The 19,216-nt window shown below is 31.2% G+C and overlaps 1 protein-coding gene across 1 annotated transcript; it reads right to left on the bottom strand.

The window, feature by feature from the left end:
* Positions 1–312: 312 nt before the first annotated feature.
* LOC107439272 (uncharacterized) lies at positions 313–14,157 on the bottom strand. The gene is made up of 2 exons (XM_043051210.3): positions 14,069–14,157; positions 313–2,370 (listed from the first exon to the last, which is right to left on the bottom strand). The coding sequence occupies exons 1-2, from the start codon at positions 14,072–14,074 to the stop codon at positions 436–438; spliced, it is 1,941 nt and encodes a 646-aa protein (XP_042907144.2). The 5' UTR covers positions 14,075–14,157; the 3' UTR covers positions 313–435.
* Positions 14,158–19,216: the final 5,059 nt, after the last annotated feature.

The following is a 19,216-nucleotide window of genomic DNA, read 5'->3' as shown; positions in this document are numbered from 1 at the left end:
TGTGCATGAAATGTATTTTGTTCAAGAAATAAAATGGAACGTATATGTACCATTAGTCAATGGACAAAACATTTAGTTGAACACTAAATGAAATTTCTTTTATCTCATTTACAGTATTTGCTACTTTAGCCCATCATAAAACCAAATGGAATAATTGTACATTTTCAAAAATTTGAATTTGTCTATCACCGTTTCAAGTTAAGAAACTAGCGGAGTTAAAAAATTTCTGAACAGAAAGTTATTACTTCATTTAAATTATTAATATTTTCTAGATATCTTCAGAATGTTTTTATTTTTATTTTTATTGAAATGGTACGTTTACGCAACTGTGGCCGAAAATGGGTAAACAACAATCGATAATTATTCTAGTTTGTTGGAAAGCCTTTCCAGAATGTTCTATTGACAACAGTTAAATTGAATCGCAGTTAAGAACATTTAATGGGCACCGATCCTTAAGTCTTGTTTGTTTCCATAGATTTCTATGGGTGGCTTACGACCTTTGTATACGATAATAGGTGGCTTCTTCTTTGAATTCAAGTTTATAAAAATACGCGCCCTTTTCACAGAAATATCTGCCTGCGAAATGAATTTTCTTCCATCTGAATTCCCCTGTTTAAACTTCCGAACTTCAGAATTCCGGGAACCAGTCTCTGCTCTAGCTTTTTCTAAATTATTTACAAAAGTTCTCAAGGCATGTCCTGAAATTTTGTCCAGAAGCCGCTTGTGATTATCAATGGCCTCAGCGTATTCTGAGTGACCAGTAGATGAACGTCTTCTGGGTGAAGAAATGTTGATGTGTGGGTGGTAATGGGGAGGTGACGACCCTCTCCTGTCACTGGAAGGAGGCTTTTGTTCATTCTGAACATGAAATTGTTTGAACACTCTAGGATCAGGAAGATGTTTGGAAGGATGATTGTTTGGTCTATTTTCTGGAGGGGGTACTCGGAATGGGCCACTATTCTTGTTATTATTTCTCAGATGTGGCTTAGTATTGTCCCGGAGGATAGCAATTCGGGGTTTTCCAACAACACTGTGAGGGACGTGAATAATTATTTGTTGATACTGTTCCTTTGAATTAAGATTCGAAGGGGCAGTTCGGCCTCTTGTTTGCTTTAAAGTTTGCTCCCTAACGCGTCCTGATTCCTTCATCGCATCATTTTTCGAATCTCCTTGGGATTTTCTCCGCTCTCCAGAATTTACTTTTCGATGCCTAGTGACAGGCCTTTTCATCTGTTCGGCTCTAGGACTTCCTTCACTTTGAAATTCTGGAATGTTTTGAGGTCCTATGCCGTGATGCCCTTGATGAAAACCTTGCGCCATTTCCCCCATTGAGGCTTGGAAAGGTCGATTCGTAGGAGCAGGCCTCTTTGTTGCTGGAGGAACTTCTTGCATTTGTTGATGATTAGCATATCCTTCACTTTGAAATTCTTGAATGTTTTGAGGTCCTATGCCGTGATGCCCTTGATGAAAACCTTGCGCCATTGAGGCTTGGAAAGGTCGATTCGCAGGAGCAGGCCTCTTTGTTGCTGGAGGAGCTTCCTGCATTTGTTGATGATTAGCATATCCTTCACTTTGAAATTCTGGAATGTTTTGAGGTCCTATGCCGTGATGCCCTTGAGGAAAATCTTGCGTCATTTCACCCATTGAGGCTTGGAAAGGTCGATTCATAGGAGCAGGCCTCTTTGTTGCTGGAGGAGCTTCCCGCATTTGTTGATGATTAGCAAGTGGCGGATGCCTTAATATTTGCTGCTGTTGCTGCTGCGGCTGCTGTGCTTTGTTCATTTTGGATGGTGGCCCGTCTTTTGTGAGTGGTGTAAGTTGGAGTTGCTCGACGTGATGACGCAGAGCATTATGCTGCTGCAGCAACTGATGCAGTTTTGCTTTGATGGGCGAGTTACTGTCCAATAGTTGTGAAGGATTAATCGCTATGGGCGGTGGTGCTGCTTCCTTGTACTGAGGCTCTGGGAAGTGTTGATTCGAAGTCTGTTGATCATCAGGCGAGCTGTCGTGTGTTTCAACCGATTCAGGCGGTAAATGTTGTACCGTGGATAGACCTATACTGATAAACTGATGGTTTTGTAGGTCTGGTAGCCCTGATGAAGGGGCCTGCTGTTGCGGTCTGTTGTCTCTCTGCACCACATGAATGGGAGGTTGATCCTCTGAATGGTAAACGAGAAGAGGGAGATCTTCGTAAGGGAGCGGAGCGTATTCGATACGCTTTTCCTCACTCACCATTTTTTGTTGCTCATCAGGGAAGTTAGGAAAGAAGAGAATAGGAGGGGGTAAATTTGTGTAAATGACTGGACCTTTGTAGTTCTGCTCGTTTCTTTCAGTAGCAAATGCCAAACCAATTATACACAATAACAGAACCTGGAAGAAGAAAAAAAAAAGAAATGTTTGTTTTATGACTTATTGTAGATGCATTATTTGTTTGAAAAATAAACAGGAATTAATACTCTTTGAAATTAATTATATAACAATAAGAATTAAGTATGGCATGAATCAGTTAAAATTATGTGAAGTGTGTTAGACTCCCCTACAACTTGTGGATTCCTAAGTTCGACTTGCGTAAATATGTCAAAAAAGTCATAATAATTCGAGCCTTTCTGGACACAGATGCACGAGTGTCCCATAAATTTAATATTCTGCTTGATTGTACTAATTGGTATATATATATATATATATATATATATATATATATATATATATATATATATATATATATATATATATATATATATATATATATATATATATATATATATATATATATATATATATATATATATATATATATATATATATATATATATATATATATATATATATATATATAATACAAGAATTAAATACTTTTGTATTAATAAAAGAATTAAATCTCTTTCGTTTTCATAAAATGTCTTTGTTAAAGAATAAGCGTAGAGAGATTCTATTTTGGGAATTCAAGGCTGAAAACATACCATTGAAATATAAATAGATTTATATTTCAAGGGAAGAGTTATTTTTAGAATCGTTCCCTCGTTCACTTCCATATAAGGAAGCAGAAATGATTTTCCTTAATGCGTAAGGATACAAGGAATGTACGAATGTGCCTTTTTACTTCAAATCTATGTTGGTATAAAACGTAAGAACGCATAGTTTTGCGTGTCCTTTTCATCATGATGTGATTCAAATAAGCTGTGCCGGAATTGTCCGGAGTCTTGTCCATCAACTGTTAGCAATACCAGCCTACACTTAATAAACCTGTTTAGAACGTATGATGGCTTATGACTGCAATTATTTCAAACTTAAAGACAACACTGATAACAGGGTTTGAGCCCTGTTATTACATATATATATATATATATATATATATATATATATATATATATATATATATACACTGAAGAGCCGAAAAAAACTGGTATACCTGCCTAATATCGTGTAAGGCCCCCGTGAGCACGCAGAAGTGCCTCAACACGACGTGGCATGGATTCGATCAAAGTGTGAAGTACTGCTGGAGATAATTGACACCATGAATAATGCAGGGCTGTCCATAAACCAGTGGGAGTGAGAGGGGGTGGGGATATCTTCTGAACATCACGTTGCAAGGCATCCCAAATATGTTCAATAATGTTCATGTCTGGGGATTTTGGTGGCCAGCGGAAGTGTCTAAATTCAGAAAAGTGCCGCTGGCCACCAAATCCATGCCACGTCGTGTTGAGGCACTTCTGCGTGCTCGCGGGGGCCTTACACGATATTAGGCAGGTATACCAGTTTTTTTTTGGCTCTTCAGTGTATAATATGCATTGCAAGTACATGGAACTCATAAAACAAGTTAACATTATAGAGAAAATACGGAAAAAAAATTTAAAACTAGCAATAAAAGTCGAAAAACAAAATAAGGAAAAGGATTAAGATATAAGGAGGATTAAGATTTATTTAAAAATAATTTTAAAAAAATGTTTTATTTTTATAATTTTTTCTTCTTCCGTTTTAAAAATTCTTTATATTTTTCTCCATGCTTTCTCTATATTTTTAACTCACACGCAAACACACACACACATGTATAATATAAGAAACTATATAATATAAGAAATTATTTTAATAATTAAGGTTACCAGTGAAGTTTAAGTGGATTTTTAAAAAATATCATTGAGATAAAAATATTGTAATACACAGAAAGAGCAGGGAAAAACGCGTAAAAAGTAAAAATATCAGAAAATGCAAAAATATGTAATTTTACATAATTATTTTATCTAATAAATAACACTAGTTATTAAATGATTTGTAATAAAACTAAGTACGAAATCTTAACTTTTCTTATCGTCATTTTTTATCGGGAAAATCAACGCTCCAGTTCTAATCAAACATCCGTTTCACACTTTCAATTCCGAAAATGTGCAGATATCTGTAGATATATATGTTAAGAAAATGTAATTGTATAATTTTGAAAAGTTCTGACAAATCTTGCCTCTTTTCAATGCAGAATAACACCCCCATAACACAGGGTGGGGGTGGGTGGTTCCCAGGTTTGAGGGCGCATGATCCAGAAATAATACACTGTATTTATAGGGGTGTTCAACCCGCAGCCCGTTGCAGCAACTTATTCTAACCGTCGTTGAACAGCCGACCCAATTTTATGAGTTTACGACTACTAATGTTCAACACCATAGCCTTGTAATTTTGAACCCAATCTCCAGAAGACAAGGGAACTCTTGGATCGAGTATTGTGGGAAATTTGCCTTCCTGGTGGACTTTTTAATTTAGCTAAGCCGCATTTGCGTTACATGAGGAGGAAGACTACGAGAACCTCCCACGGTTAGCCTGACGGCAAGGAGACTCTAACCCATGAGTCTACCACTGAGGATATTTCACGTCAGTACTGTGGTCGATGCAAGCCGGTTGCGGGATTCATATAGACAGGGATTCGAACCCAGTTCGCCTCATTGACAGGCGAACGCTCTCTCCCCTGAACCATCTCGGCAACACCTTATTATAATAATAAAAAATAACTAATATACATTTTTTTTGGAAAATAAAAAAATATTTTTAAATTGTGCATTAAGTTTTTATGCGCCGAATTTAAATCATTGTATTTATCGCTACAAAGTGTCCAAAGCTTTAAAAATCTCAATATTTTTAATGCAAAAAAAAAAAATTTTTTTTTAACGTTAGAATTTCAAACTTTAGTATGAAGCTGTTTGTGTTCATTTCATAGTTAATACAAGTGGCTTTTCGATCGAATTTTGGGATTTTCGGCTTATTTCTTAAAATTTCGATCTTTTTAATACGGTATTAAATAAACGAGCGAATTTCGATTTGATACACATTTGATGTTCTTTATTTGTTTCAATTTTATCGTGTATCTAAACAGCTATCGTTTTGAGAAACTTAATTGTTACGCATTTTCCTTTGAAAATCCCGATATTTTTAATACAACACTCGAAATTTAAATGTGCACTTTATTTGTGCCGATTTCATCGCTTATTTAAGAGATTTTATCAGTGATTGGGTAAGCTTTTACACGGGGTTTGAAAAATCCTGATATCCGGTATAATAATATATTTTTTGAATCAGACATTTTAATAATCAGTTTTAATGTGCTTTATTTGTGCCGTTCATCGTTAGTCTATGTTATTTTTATTTTTAAAAAAAGAAAGAATATTTTTAAAAAAATATGTGCTCACTAGGGTTTCAAATTTATGCTTGAGTGTTTAAAAAAACGTTATTTAAAGCTAATAAATCATTTATGTGAAAAGGGAGACTAAAAAACATTAAAAACTAGTTTTGTTGTGAGACGAGCTTAGAGCTATTAGTTAATTGTTAATACGAGCTATTAGTTTCATTCGAGTTTCAAGTTGCATTCGCCAATCAAACTGTCTTAGTAGAATTTCAACCCGTTTAACTAATGTATGATTCATCATTTATGATTAATCATTTATGATTCATAATGTATGATTCATCATTTATGATTAATCATTTATGATTCATAATGTATGATTCATCATTTATGATTAATCATTTATGATTCATAATGTATGATTCATCAAGTTTTTGCCCTTTTAGTTCAATATTAATTTGTAACTCTGAATGCATATCACTTTTTAAACTCATTTTCGGCAAGGTTTCTAAAAATGCATAAAAAATTGAGGTAACATAAGTTTCAAATTATTCAATGAAAATGAACTCGTTCGAGTAGAAAGTATCCAGAATTGTTTTCACATTTTTGCCGATGACACTGACATTTCTAAAAAATAAGTTCGGTGTATAAAAACTAATCACTTGTTGATTTTCTACATGGTTTTTTTCTACGTATAGTATCCTATAATAATTTTTACTCGAAAATGTTATATGACATTCTAAACTAGAAGTTTTAGTCATTAAATAAAGGCTCCAAGAAAATCCAAGATTATCGTCTGTTCGTTTTATTTGATCGTGAGCTGCTTTCTTTTATTAATGCTTTTAAGATTCTTACAAATATTTATTTGTGGTTATGTAGTTGAATGTGATCTTATAAGTGATCAAAAAATGTGTGGGCATGAAAAATCTAAAACCATCCATTCTTCCAATGTTTAAAACTAAAAATGAACAATTAAAACCCCTCAAAAAGTTCCAATGCATATTATACTCCATTTTACTGCAGAACTGTGACAATTTTTGTTGAGTGTCGTATAGTTTATTTGCAATATTTGTTATAATGTTTATTAATAATCTAATATATATAATTCTCTTACGTGGCTCCCGAATTTTGGCTGTATTTCTTTTCGGCCGGTGGCAGCGTTTGCTTTGCTTTGTTCACGTTACTATTTCTCTTACACGGCGAATCGACCCATGATTGCCGCTAAAAATGTCACATGCCAAATCTAGCTGAGGTGGCTCAACATATAGCGCTTTTTAAAAACGGAAACTGAAATAACCAAAGAGCATCAGCTGCGGCTATCTCATATTATTAAGCTAGGCTGAAGTGAGTAGTCTTTGTCGATAGATCTCTATTTTAGTATCTTGTCGAAAGCGCTTTTTTTCACTAATTTATAAATTACAAATTTAATTGACGATTTTTGATTTAGATCACGAATTATACTATAGCACATTTCTAATAGGTTTAACGAATTACATGTCATTTATTTGAATTCAAATTTATTTTAATGATTTAGTATTTACTAAAAAGATGTAATTTAAAAAAAAAATAAAAAAGTTTTTACATGGAGCGCTAGCTATCAGGGCGCACAGCCCACTAGTATATGAAAAATAATGCGTGTTCTAAAATTCTATTCTTTCCAAAATATATCAAATGATAATGCATATTTTGAAATTTTGTGATAAATATTTTATATGTTACTAACTAAATACCCCTATATCGTATAAATTTAAAAAATTTAACTACCAATAAATCAGTACAGAAAAAAAAAACGAAAGTTAATATCATTTTATTTTTTATTTATTATTTTTTGTCCCTTCAGGAGTTTACGTAACTAGATTAAGCAAAACACGTTCTTAGTAGCTCATCCCATCCAAATAACGTCAAACTGTATTTGGAATCTCTTGGAATGTTATTTATTCGAGGTCAATTCATGATGGTCAATCGCAGTTGAGCGATATTTCTCTGGTACTTGTTATCACTTTTGACGGCATGCAAAACATCTCCTCTCATCTATATTAAAACTGCACACAGTATTAATGCAGTTTCAATTGTTTGTGAAAATATACAATAATTTTACCACATTAGTGTATTTGGTACCGATTAAATTTGCATCCTTTATCATAGTACTAAAAGTTCATATTACAGAAATTATTTAAGTGCCATTTTAGTTTATAACCAACGTTGAGCAGCAGGCCCAATTATGAGTTTACGACTATTGAGCTCCGTAGTCTTGTAATTTTGAACACAGTCCAAAAGACATAAGAACTCCTGGATCGAGTATTGGGAGAAACTTTTGATGGAACTTTTTGATGGAACTAACCTACGTTTACGTTACACGGAGAGGAAAACCACGAAAACTCCCACGGTTAACCTGGACGGTAAGGTGACTATTATCCATCCCATAATCCGTCTACCCCTGAGGATATTTTACGTCAGCTCTGGGGTCGGTGCGAGCCGGGTACGGAATGTGTATCTACCAGCCATCGCGGGATTCGTCACCCTATTTAGGAGACGAGCTCTCCTGAATCACCAAGGCTCAATTAAATACAGTTGGCAGTAATAATGGCGACTTTTGATATTCCATTTGAGTACCATTTCTCCGCACATTTTGGTTTTTAGTACGTAGCATAATTTTTTTTTTTAAATTTCAATTAGTATCTATTACCAAAATTAATTAAATATTATTAAACATGATTATCTTCAATTCCTACCACTGGTTTCACACTCTTCCTCTAAATATTTATATATATTAAAATACTATACTTTTATAGTATTTTATGTATACTTTTATAGTATTTTATGTATACTTTTATGATATTTTATGTATACTTTTATAGTATTTTAAAAATATTTTATGTTCATAAAATACTTTTCATTCATCCACTCGACTTCAAATACAGTTTTTTTTATTTTTATTTGATATGGGTGACACTCAGGGCCGGATTAACCTATAGGCACACTAGGCACGTGCCTAGGGCCTACGAAATTCAGGGGCCTACGAAAAACTTGGGAGAAAAAAATTTGTTGACAAAAATAATTTAGCTTTAAAAACAAGTGTATTTTGCACAAAATTATGAAGATACAAATAAAAATATAATATTTTACAGTAATAAATTATTTTGCAGAATCTTATGATCTAATATATTACTTTTTTCCGATTTTTGGATTCAACGAAATATTGTATTATGCTGTCGAATTCCAAACTACGCAAAATGTCGTATTCAATAGACATAAGTGCGAGCGATGCCAAACGATCTTGATTAATTGTTGAACGCAAATAATTTTTTTTATCAATTTTAATCTGGAGAAAGATCTTTCTCCTTCTGCCTTTGATCCAAGAATCGACAAATATATTCTTAATGCAATGTGAACGTTAGGAAAAGTATTCACAAGTTTATCTTTAATTTGAGCCTTCAACATTTCTTGTGCAGATTTATGTTCATACAAATTTGAAAATAGTAAAAATTCATTTACAAAAGTTTTCCTCTAAATCGGATGAGTAAATTTTCACCAAATTTTGCGCTTCTAGTTTAATCTCAGATTCTGACAGATTTTTGTGAACAAGAAAACCGAAATTATCGTACAAATCACTGTAAGCTTTACGCCTTTTAGTCATTTCTGAAATTAATACATCTAAAATGGCGTAATACGTTCCTGACATTTCCTGACAAAACGTGACTAACATTTTATTAAAATAGTATTAAATAATTTTTTTTCTATTAGTAAACATTTAACCTACCTTGCAAATTGATTTATAAATAATTTCAAAAGATTTACTTTTGACAATGTTAATTTCCTTCACTTAGTTATCATAGTAGTATCATGAAAACTATGAAGCTATTTGTAGTATAAATATTTCTTGTAATTAATCTCACTATCAATTTCACTGTTTTCTTTGCTGGTTTGTTGTTGTATTGTTGACGTGAAGTGTTTAGTTCGATCGATAACTATGTAAAGGGAATCATAATGGTACGTATTATCGATATCAACTGCTATATCGGCAGTATGTCGGTATTGCAGATAAAGTTCGATAAACAAATTTGTAAATTAAAATTCATATTAATAAAAATGTAAAAAAAAAATATGCAAGAAAATTTTAGCATATATTTTGAAAAGAGGGGATGAGTGGGGGAAGGGGCCCCGAAAACGGCTGTGCCTAGGGCCCACGAAAGGTATAATCCGGCTCTGGTGACACTTGATGTTAATACAGTTCTTTCAAATATTCATTAAATAGGGATGAACGAAAAATGAAACGGAATTTTCCGATGGGTTAAGCGTTAGTCATTGTTTTAAATTTTACTAGAAGCGATTCAGTTTCCCACATATTTTAAAAATAACATCAGTGAAGTTTATTGCTCCCACTTAAATATTTAATTATTCTATATTCGCTGTGTCAGATAAATTCGATAAAGAACATTTTACGCGGAAGTGCGTGTGGCCACATGACCAAATTTATATTTTTATACAGTGTTGCCAGATTAGGGGTTTTCCCCCTAAATTTAGGGGGATTTTTTTTTTTTATCTTCAGTGGGTATTTTAGGGGAATTGGGTTTTAGGCGTTTGTTTTAGGGTCATTTGTGAATTTTACTAGTTTCATTTTGGTTACCTTCTAATATCCAATTCTATAACTGAATGTGTGAGATGGTAATATGAAAATCAATATGTTAAACCAAAACAGAAAGATTAAGATATAATTTTAAACCTTTACCCCTTTGTTGAATGTAGTAGGTTATTACTTAGCTCGATCAAACTGTTCGTTTCGAGAATTTGAATTCAAATTATTTAAAATTTTTAATGTGCATGGTTTAAAACTAATGCCAAAGGATAAAGAAAAAAAGAAGTACGTACAAAAGTACAAGTAAGATTGGGAACACGAAAAGCAGTTTAAAGGTTTAAGGGTAAAGGATTTTGTATCTACTTCTTCTATGTTAAAAATGTTTAACAGCAAAAACATATACAAATCAGAAAGCATTGACGAAAATATGTTGGATATTTTATCAGAAATTTAAGCATAATGTTACAATTAAAATATTAAGAAAGACTATATCGTTGATAATAAAATATTTATGAAAAAATGTGCAAGTCGAAAAGTATTGAAAAAAAATATCTTAAATATGTTAGTAGAAATTAAAGATAATATAACGATTGAAATGTAAAAAGAGATTAATTTGTTGATAATAAAATATTAAAAAATATTAAAGCAACGTGTTCTATACATTATTTAACTTTTGTACTATTTTTTAATACTTATACATTAAGTTTAAAATTTTGGGGTTTTTTAAAAATGTTTAGGAGATTTAACAAAGCCATCTGGGGGTGAACGGTTATCAGCACCTGGCAACACTGTTTTTATAGTTTGATACCACGCGCTTTTGATGTTAATACCGTTTTTTCAAATATTAATTCATTAATTAATTCATTTTAGTTACATACTTATGTTAATTGTAATAATTTAATAAAGATTTGTCTTTGTTGACCTTAAGTAGGAATTGACTTTTATATTACTTGTTTCAATTAAAAAGAAAAAAGTAGGCGATAAAGGTCAGCCAACTTCCAGAGGGGGGGAGGTGGGTAACAAACCACGCGAACTAGTAAATAAATGTTGAAAAAGCTGTGAATCATCATGTTTATCATTTCACCCTTTTCAGACATTGTATACCGAATTCGTGCGGCGCTCAGTTAAATCGTTAAATGAATGATAATAGAAAAAACAAGACATTTGAACAAATAAGGATCAGTGCTTTCTAACTGCTAATACATAGATGGTCTATGAAGGAGTGTCCGATAATTTAAAAAAAAAAAAGTTTTTTTGGATCTATTGTTAAAGAAATTTACCTACCTTCACATTAGAATTTTAATTAAGTCTTGAAAGGATATTTAAATTCATAAAATTTCTGGAAATTATTTTTTTTTAAACGTAGATGAAATGAGTGTTCATCATTAAATAGGTGACATATTTTTCAATGCTATCATTATTACTACTATTACATACCTGCCAACTTTTTATCCCTTCCATTATGATTTTTCCCAGTGTTACTAAAATAGAATTAAAATTTCAATTTTAAGCATAAAAATACGATGTATTTGAAAAAACTTAAACTGTAAACCATGACAGTAGCACATATTAATATATATGCTTAGTTTTGTTAAGAATAGTGATGATCAAAATCATTTAAAAATAAGTTTGCAAAAGAGATAATAGTATATATTTACTACCACTTTAAATGTAAAAATAAAATTTTACGCCAAATGCTTAAAAGTTGGCAGGTATACTATTATAGCAATTTTGCGTTAATTAGTAAAACATTTTGATTCTTCACCCATACAATATAGGCTGAATCGAGGGGCCGGGATAGCCTGGGGGCCCATGTCCAATGTCCCTGCAAAAGACTCTCTGTGTAGTAAATGGTGACTGACTCATCACGTTCAATCTGTCTGGTCACAAAGTTCTCCATGTTCCACTAGCAAATCTGACCTCTGGGAGTACTGATCCAGGAGTTGTCTTCTGGATTGGGTTCAAAATGACAAGGAGTTGAGCATTAGTAGTCCAAAAAAAATGGATCGACTGTTCAATGGCGATTATAAAATTATTAAATAGGCTTTAATCAACTGTCTACATTCTTAGTGCCTAATTTGCGTTTTTCTGATTTACTTAAAAATAAAAAGACAAATACTTAAAATATAATTAATAATCAACAGTCAAGTTCAAATAAACAAGAAAGAAATTTTATTAATCAGTCTCACCAGTTAAAAAAAAAGAATAAAGAAATTAAGTGAGAATTAAATAGGAAAAACGAAGACATATTTTCACCTTTTTTAAATTTGATAAACATTATTATTATTTTAATATTCCTTGCTTAATATAATGAGTTTGGATTGCGTAATGTTTTTATCCGCTACGTTAAAGTAAATATTTTTTTAATGATTTTAATTGTTGATATTTTGAGAAGTTTATTTTTGTATCTGATTTAGAAGGCAAGTTTTCCTCCTTTTCTACTTGCAGAAGTTTTGACTATTTTTTTGTTGTTTTTTTCCCCCTATTCAAAAGATTTTTTTTTTCCTTTTAACAATGCATGCTGAAACAAGATATGTCAAGAACTGAAAAAAGTGGAATACATACATTTTAGACACTTTAAAATTTTGTTTACATTTTTGACTCACGTAAACATATTAAGAAATATATAAAAATTTAATTTGAAAATTATTTTAAAAGCCAATCAAAAAATATGCTTAGATACTTTTATTAAAAATTGATTTAAAAATTATAAATGTTGAAGCATATTGTTTTCAATATTTTTGAAACCATTTCTTAAAGTTTTAAGTATTGTTTTAAGCGTGTCTCGCAGAAAATTATATCTTATTATTAGGAAAGCTTATCTTAATCTTTAAATAAAATAAAAAATTTCCAGGATTGCAAGACTGCATAAACAATACAAAAATGAATGTTTATCCTATGGAAGTATGGTTTCAATTATCTCTGTATTTTAAGGGGGGAGCTATTGCTGCTTAAAAAATGAATTAACGAGCTTGTCATAAATCAAAATAGAGATTACGATATATTTCACATTTCTAGAGAAACTATAAAGAACATTCAGCCGTAAAAATGTTACTGATTTGGTTAATACATTTTTTTAGCTATTATTGCGTCAAACTCTCTTTTTTTTCTGTTTCCCGTCATTCAGTTTAGCGAAAACTTTTCCATCGTTTGTAAATCTGGATATATAGCTTGAAATGTGAATTTTCATAACTCAAAACGTATTAGGGGGAAACGGTAAAACTAGGCATTGAAAATTATAATTTTTTATAATTATAAAATGCTATTTAGTTAAATGGTCACAAAAAAATTTAAAAATAAGTATATATATTAGAGAAAAAAAATAATACAGCCAAACCCCGCTATAGCGAACCTTCAAGAGGCCGAAATTTCGGTTCGCTATAACCGGGACTTCACTCTATCCGCACTGCGAACAATTTTAACTCATTTTTCCGCACTGCACCTTTTTATGACACATCATTTAAATAAATGACCCATAAAAATAGATACAAAAGTGATTAAAAAACAATAGTACCAAAAAATCGGTATATATATATATATATTTTACGCAAAAATTACAAAATTACCAAAAAAGGAAGATAAAAAAATTTGTCGAAAACAGAAGAAAGTTCATACTATCCAATTTCTTCTCTTCTTTTGGTTTAACTACATCCTCAAAAAATAATATGAGTGCATAGCAAGGCAGGGGAGCGAACATTTCGTTCACTATATCCGGGAGTTCACTATAAACCATGTTCATTATAACGGGGTTTGACTGTATATAGTGAAATATATCCTTCGCCCCGTACAATGATCTCAGGGCCGTTTTCCCGAAAAATAAGAGAATCTCTCTTTTGATTTAATAAAAATCGTATGTGGTCGAAGCAGAGAATAAAAGGAAGAGGACTTACTTTCATGTTGATGTGTTATTCAGAGTAGTGTCAAATGGGGGAAACCTTGACCGTCCTCTCACACTTATAGAGATGATTGTTTGGACCAGAGGCTATCATGAATGAGGTCGATTTTTCGAGACACGTAAAGAGGACATCTTTTTTTATATAAATAAACAGGACTTTAACCAAATCCTGGTGACAATCATTCCACAATAACCTTCTTCAAAGATTTTAGAAAGTGTATTATTCAGTCTCTCGATTAACTTGCGATAGGCAGACCACATTATTCGATGCACTCTAAGATTCTATGTAAAATCTTAATCATCAGTCTTAAGCATTTATTATATAACTGTAGAGAGATTTGATAGCAGTTTTTTAAAAAAAAAACTATTACTTCCAACAATATGCTAAAATATATTTTACAAAGAAATTCACTAATATTCAAGATAATTCAAAATAATTCATCCATTAAATTTAACTAATTGATTTTAGATTAGATTTAGAATTATATTGAGAGAAAAGTCTTTAATTATTTGATAATTATTGACCAACTTTTTGTAAATAATACCCTCTGCGTATATTCTAGAAATGCTTACGCCGGATGAGAATTAAAAAAAAATTAGATATTGAAAAATTTATGGGAAGTTTTGAAACTATAGTTATTATTGGAAACATTGTGACATGCCAGAAACATGAAATTTTGAAGTTCAATTTAATTTTTTAAATATACGAAATAGTCGATGCTAGTACTAGGTTATTTTAGAATGCTAACAGCAATGCTATTTATTAAATTTTTTTTTTAACAAAAAGTTATTTTAGTAGTTTAGATTTAGAATTAAATTTAGAATTTTTTTTAAATTACTTAATAAAAAGTAACTAAAATAAAATTTTTCGTTGTTGATGCAAGTAGAAATTTAAATTTTTTATATACATTACTTGTTTCTTAATTTATTTTATTATTTGAACACTAAACGTCACCCGAAAAAAATCTTCAATACATAAAATTCTTTTAAAAAAATGGCCCTTCCGCCCTGCTAATCGAAAAATACCATTACAATTATGACCGCACTGTGTTGCCTTTTCCCGACGGCTTTACGTTATTAAACTGAGCAAAACGCCAAAACACGCATTTAATAGTTTATCCTATCAAAATAAAGATTAACTGTATCGTCTGGCATAATGCTGTTGCACTAGCCAACTCATGATATTTAAAATTCACCACAATCAAGCTACTTTCTCCTGTACTTATATCTTCAGGGGGGGGGGAGAATAAAAATCATTTTTCCTCATTATCTATCATAAAAATGTACATTATTGTTGCACCTGTAATAGGCACCCAATGTACTCATGAAATACTTTGGACCTATTCGTAACAGTATATTTAGTACTTATTAAAAATGCACCCATTACACTATTGCCAGTAGTGCGTATTGCCAAATTCAAACTAATAATATGTATGACGAATTTTTACGGTTCTTGACAATTTCTCCCTCATCTTCGCCCTCATCTTCGCTTTTTAGTTATCTTAGCTTATTTTTTTTAAAATTTCATTTAATATCAGAGGAGCCGAGGTGGCTCAGGAGATAGAGCGTTCGCCTTCCAATGAGGTGAACCGGGTTCGAATCCCAGCGATGGCGGGTCGATGCCAATTCCGCAACCGGCTTGCTCCGACCACAGTGCTGCCGTAAAATATTCTAAGTGATAGTCGGATCATCTATTAGGGTCCCTTTGCTGTCAGGATAACAGTGGGAGGTTTTCGTGGCGTTTTTCTCCATGCAATGCCAATGCGGGTTAGTTCCATCAAATTTCTCCTAATACTTGATCCAGGAGTTGCCTTGTCTTCTGGGTTGGGTTCCACATGACAAGGCTACTGAGTTGAATAATCGTAAACCCAGAAATCGGTTCAGCTGTTCAACGACTGATAATAAAATAAAATAAAAACTGAGAAGTATGCCGAATGGCCAAGAAATTTTGCCGAGAGTCTCTGTCCACCATCAGGACACACAAATTCTTTATTTTATTATGTATTAGTAGATCTCATTCGATTAGAAAAACGGAATGTTACAAAGTATTTCTATAGGCTATTAGTAATTTCTAAAACAACTTTAAATGTGTTTTTCAGCAATTTTCACGATACATTTATGAAGTTAAGTTACATTCACGCATTTTATTTATTACTTTTTTTAAAAAAAAACCATACAATTACGTAATTGATTTCTATTGACAACAATACGGAAGACATTTATAAAAGGAAGTATTGTTTAAAAAGTTTTTTTTCCGCCGAGGTAAAAAACAAAAAAAAACAAAAAATTCTGCTCTGAAATCATTCTTCAATTTCTTGTTTTTGTTCACAAGTGGAAATCACCGAAGTGTGAATAGGGGGGGGGGACACATAGGGAATTTCTGCTGTTACTGCAAGTAAATGGTGGGTTTCTCTGATCGCCATAATTCGAACATCATTTACAGAAAGGAATGGATAAGAGCTTAATTTCGTTATTAGAGCTCTCTGAATATTTTAAAATGTATATTTATCACCACAATTCTTCTTACAAGTGTAACTTAAGTCTGATTTTTTATATTTTTTTTAAATAAAATTGTTTCTGTGCCAGAGACCCAGAGGTTCCCCCCCCCCTCCCTGTGAATGGTGTAATTCTTAAACATGCTTAAATCCTAGAAGACTTCATTTAAACATATTTAAATTCTAGAAGCACAAGGCGAACTTTCCAAATAATCGAATAGCGACTAAAAAAAAATTTCACTAAATTTTCAATTTGTAATTTTTTAAGGGAAAATAAAAATCTGATATAAAAGTATTGGATTTATGCATAATTATGAGTCATTTTATTGTTATTATTCCTATCATTGTTATTAATTCAGATTTATATTATGAATTTTATCATAATTTTTTTTAATCATGTTGCTATTTAAAATTCAAAATCAAATTATTAGAGAAGTTTTGTTTGGAAGTTTTTCTTTCTTTCCTTTTCTCTGTGGTGTCCAATATTTCGGTCTTTATTGTTCCATCGCTCATTACAAGTGTCGTCCTGGTTTCTCTAGAGAGTTGCACAGTGCAACATTATAAATTACACTCTTGGGTGTCCATGATATAGGCATTTTATATTTATCAGGGGTAGACATTTGAGTTTCCTTGAGCTCGATGCCAGCAGTCTTAATACTAGTTATTCTCTTAAAATGAAAGAGTGAATTTCCCTAGTGAACAAAAGAGTGAAATTTTTTTAACTCAAGGTGAATACACCGAAATGAAATCAGTTGATTGTTTGCGTGAAATCTTGCTTTACGTTAAATCGAATTTGATTGGCAGATATTTAGTTTATAAATTGTAAAAAGGATTGGTTTGGAGTTTCGCTGTATTACGTGTTCCGTTTGGAAAGATGGTTATGATTGTCATGGCATTTCACGTTAATCTTACGATATTTAACTTTTCGCTATTCTATATATATTTATTATTTCATTAATTCTTTTGCTGATGAACAACAAAATGAGTTAAGTGAGACGGAAATTCTGTTGAAGCTATTCATGTGGGTTTGTAGAACAGAAAATTATTAACCAACAAACACTGTGCATGGCAGCAAAATAAAAATTTACTGATATGAAACAAAATTGTAGTAGGTTTGTAAAAAAATACCTAACTTCTATTTGAATTTTTTTTACTCAGATATATTTTTTTTAAATATTTCTTAAAAGGTTAAACACTGCGTGATTATTTGGTCCTTTTGATGCAGGGTAAAAATTTTTCTAATGTTATGACATCCATTTTTCAGATCTTCAACAACAACAACAACGAAAAGAAAGGAAAAATATTAGGGGTTGCAAGTTAATATAAATGTGAAAAAAATGACCTAATTTTGATGACTTATTATAGAGGATATAAAAACACACACGATTTCCTAATTTTTGTTCAATACCATATAATTCAATTTTATATATATTAAATATATATATATATATATATATATATATATATATATATATATATATATATATAGCCTGTTATTAATAATTTAACATTTCAATTACACAATTACAATTCTTGTCTATTACAGTTTTGTGAAATTCAACAACAATAAGTGAGCTTTATATAAATATTCAAAATTGATTCTGAGTAGTAGAACGGAACTTTGTTTTGGTTTTTAAATTGATTGCTCACAATATATTTCAATGCATGGCTGGTATGAGGCATTAATGTTACTCACAATAGCTTGAGAAGTATCCAATGATTTATGTAGGTAAAAAATTCTCATATATATATATAGTCTCCTATATAATCTCATAATTAATAGTTATTTTGATACTCAAGGTGAGAATCAAGTTAAAATGAGATCCTTTTTAATAGAACGTGTTGTTTCCAACCATTCGATTCGAGCTGTTACAGACAAATAACACACCGATTGCACTCTTACGGATCATTTTTAATTGATTGTTATTATTAATTTCCTTTCTTTTGCCCTTTAATTGTCACATCTCAAAATGATTAAAAAAATTTTATATATTAACCTTCAACGCACAGCGTTCAAAATATGTATGACTTTTCCTTTTTATTGTCTTCAGAATCATGCATAATCCATTCATATGAATAATCTCATAGAATCTTATTTTGAGAATGTTACACAATTGGAATTTCTAAAGAAAGATTATGATATTCAGTTAATGTATAAGCTTAATATGTTATGTTTTTTTTCAACAAAAATTTATTAATTTATTTATGTATTTATTTTTTGTCGGAGCCATTAAATATGCATTACCATATAAAATGTTTGATGTGAAAAAAAGGATTAACGTTATATTTTTTAATAGTATATTGTAATTGTATAGAATATGCAGTATTAATATTTAGTATTAATATATGTATTAATACATAGTCTTGTTTAGAATAAACTCGACCCATACATACATTAAAGAAGCATTTTAGTCTGTACAAGGCTTATTTCAAGTGCAAAAAGAGTACAGTATTAGATTTCTTAAAAATGTTCTAAAGTTTCTGTTATTAAATAATTCTTCTGTGTTTGATTTGAAAATTTGATTTAGTTCTTTCTAGATATGTTGTTAAAAAATTCGACTTGGTTGCTATATTTAGAAATATCATTCATTTCAGCAGTTCTGATCAGTATCTTTATGACTTGCTTTTTACTATTTGCTCTTATTGCA

This window comes from Parasteatoda tepidariorum, chromosome 1, assembly GCF_982258835.1.
Source record: "Parasteatoda tepidariorum strain Cologne lab strain chromosome 1, Ptep-v5.0, whole genome shotgun sequence".
Taxonomy (NCBI): Eukaryota; Metazoa; Arthropoda; class Arachnida; order Araneae; family Theridiidae; genus Parasteatoda; species Parasteatoda tepidariorum.
The sequence above is the reverse complement of the archived record's forward strand: the minus strand, read 5'-3'. Positions and strand labels throughout refer to the sequence as shown.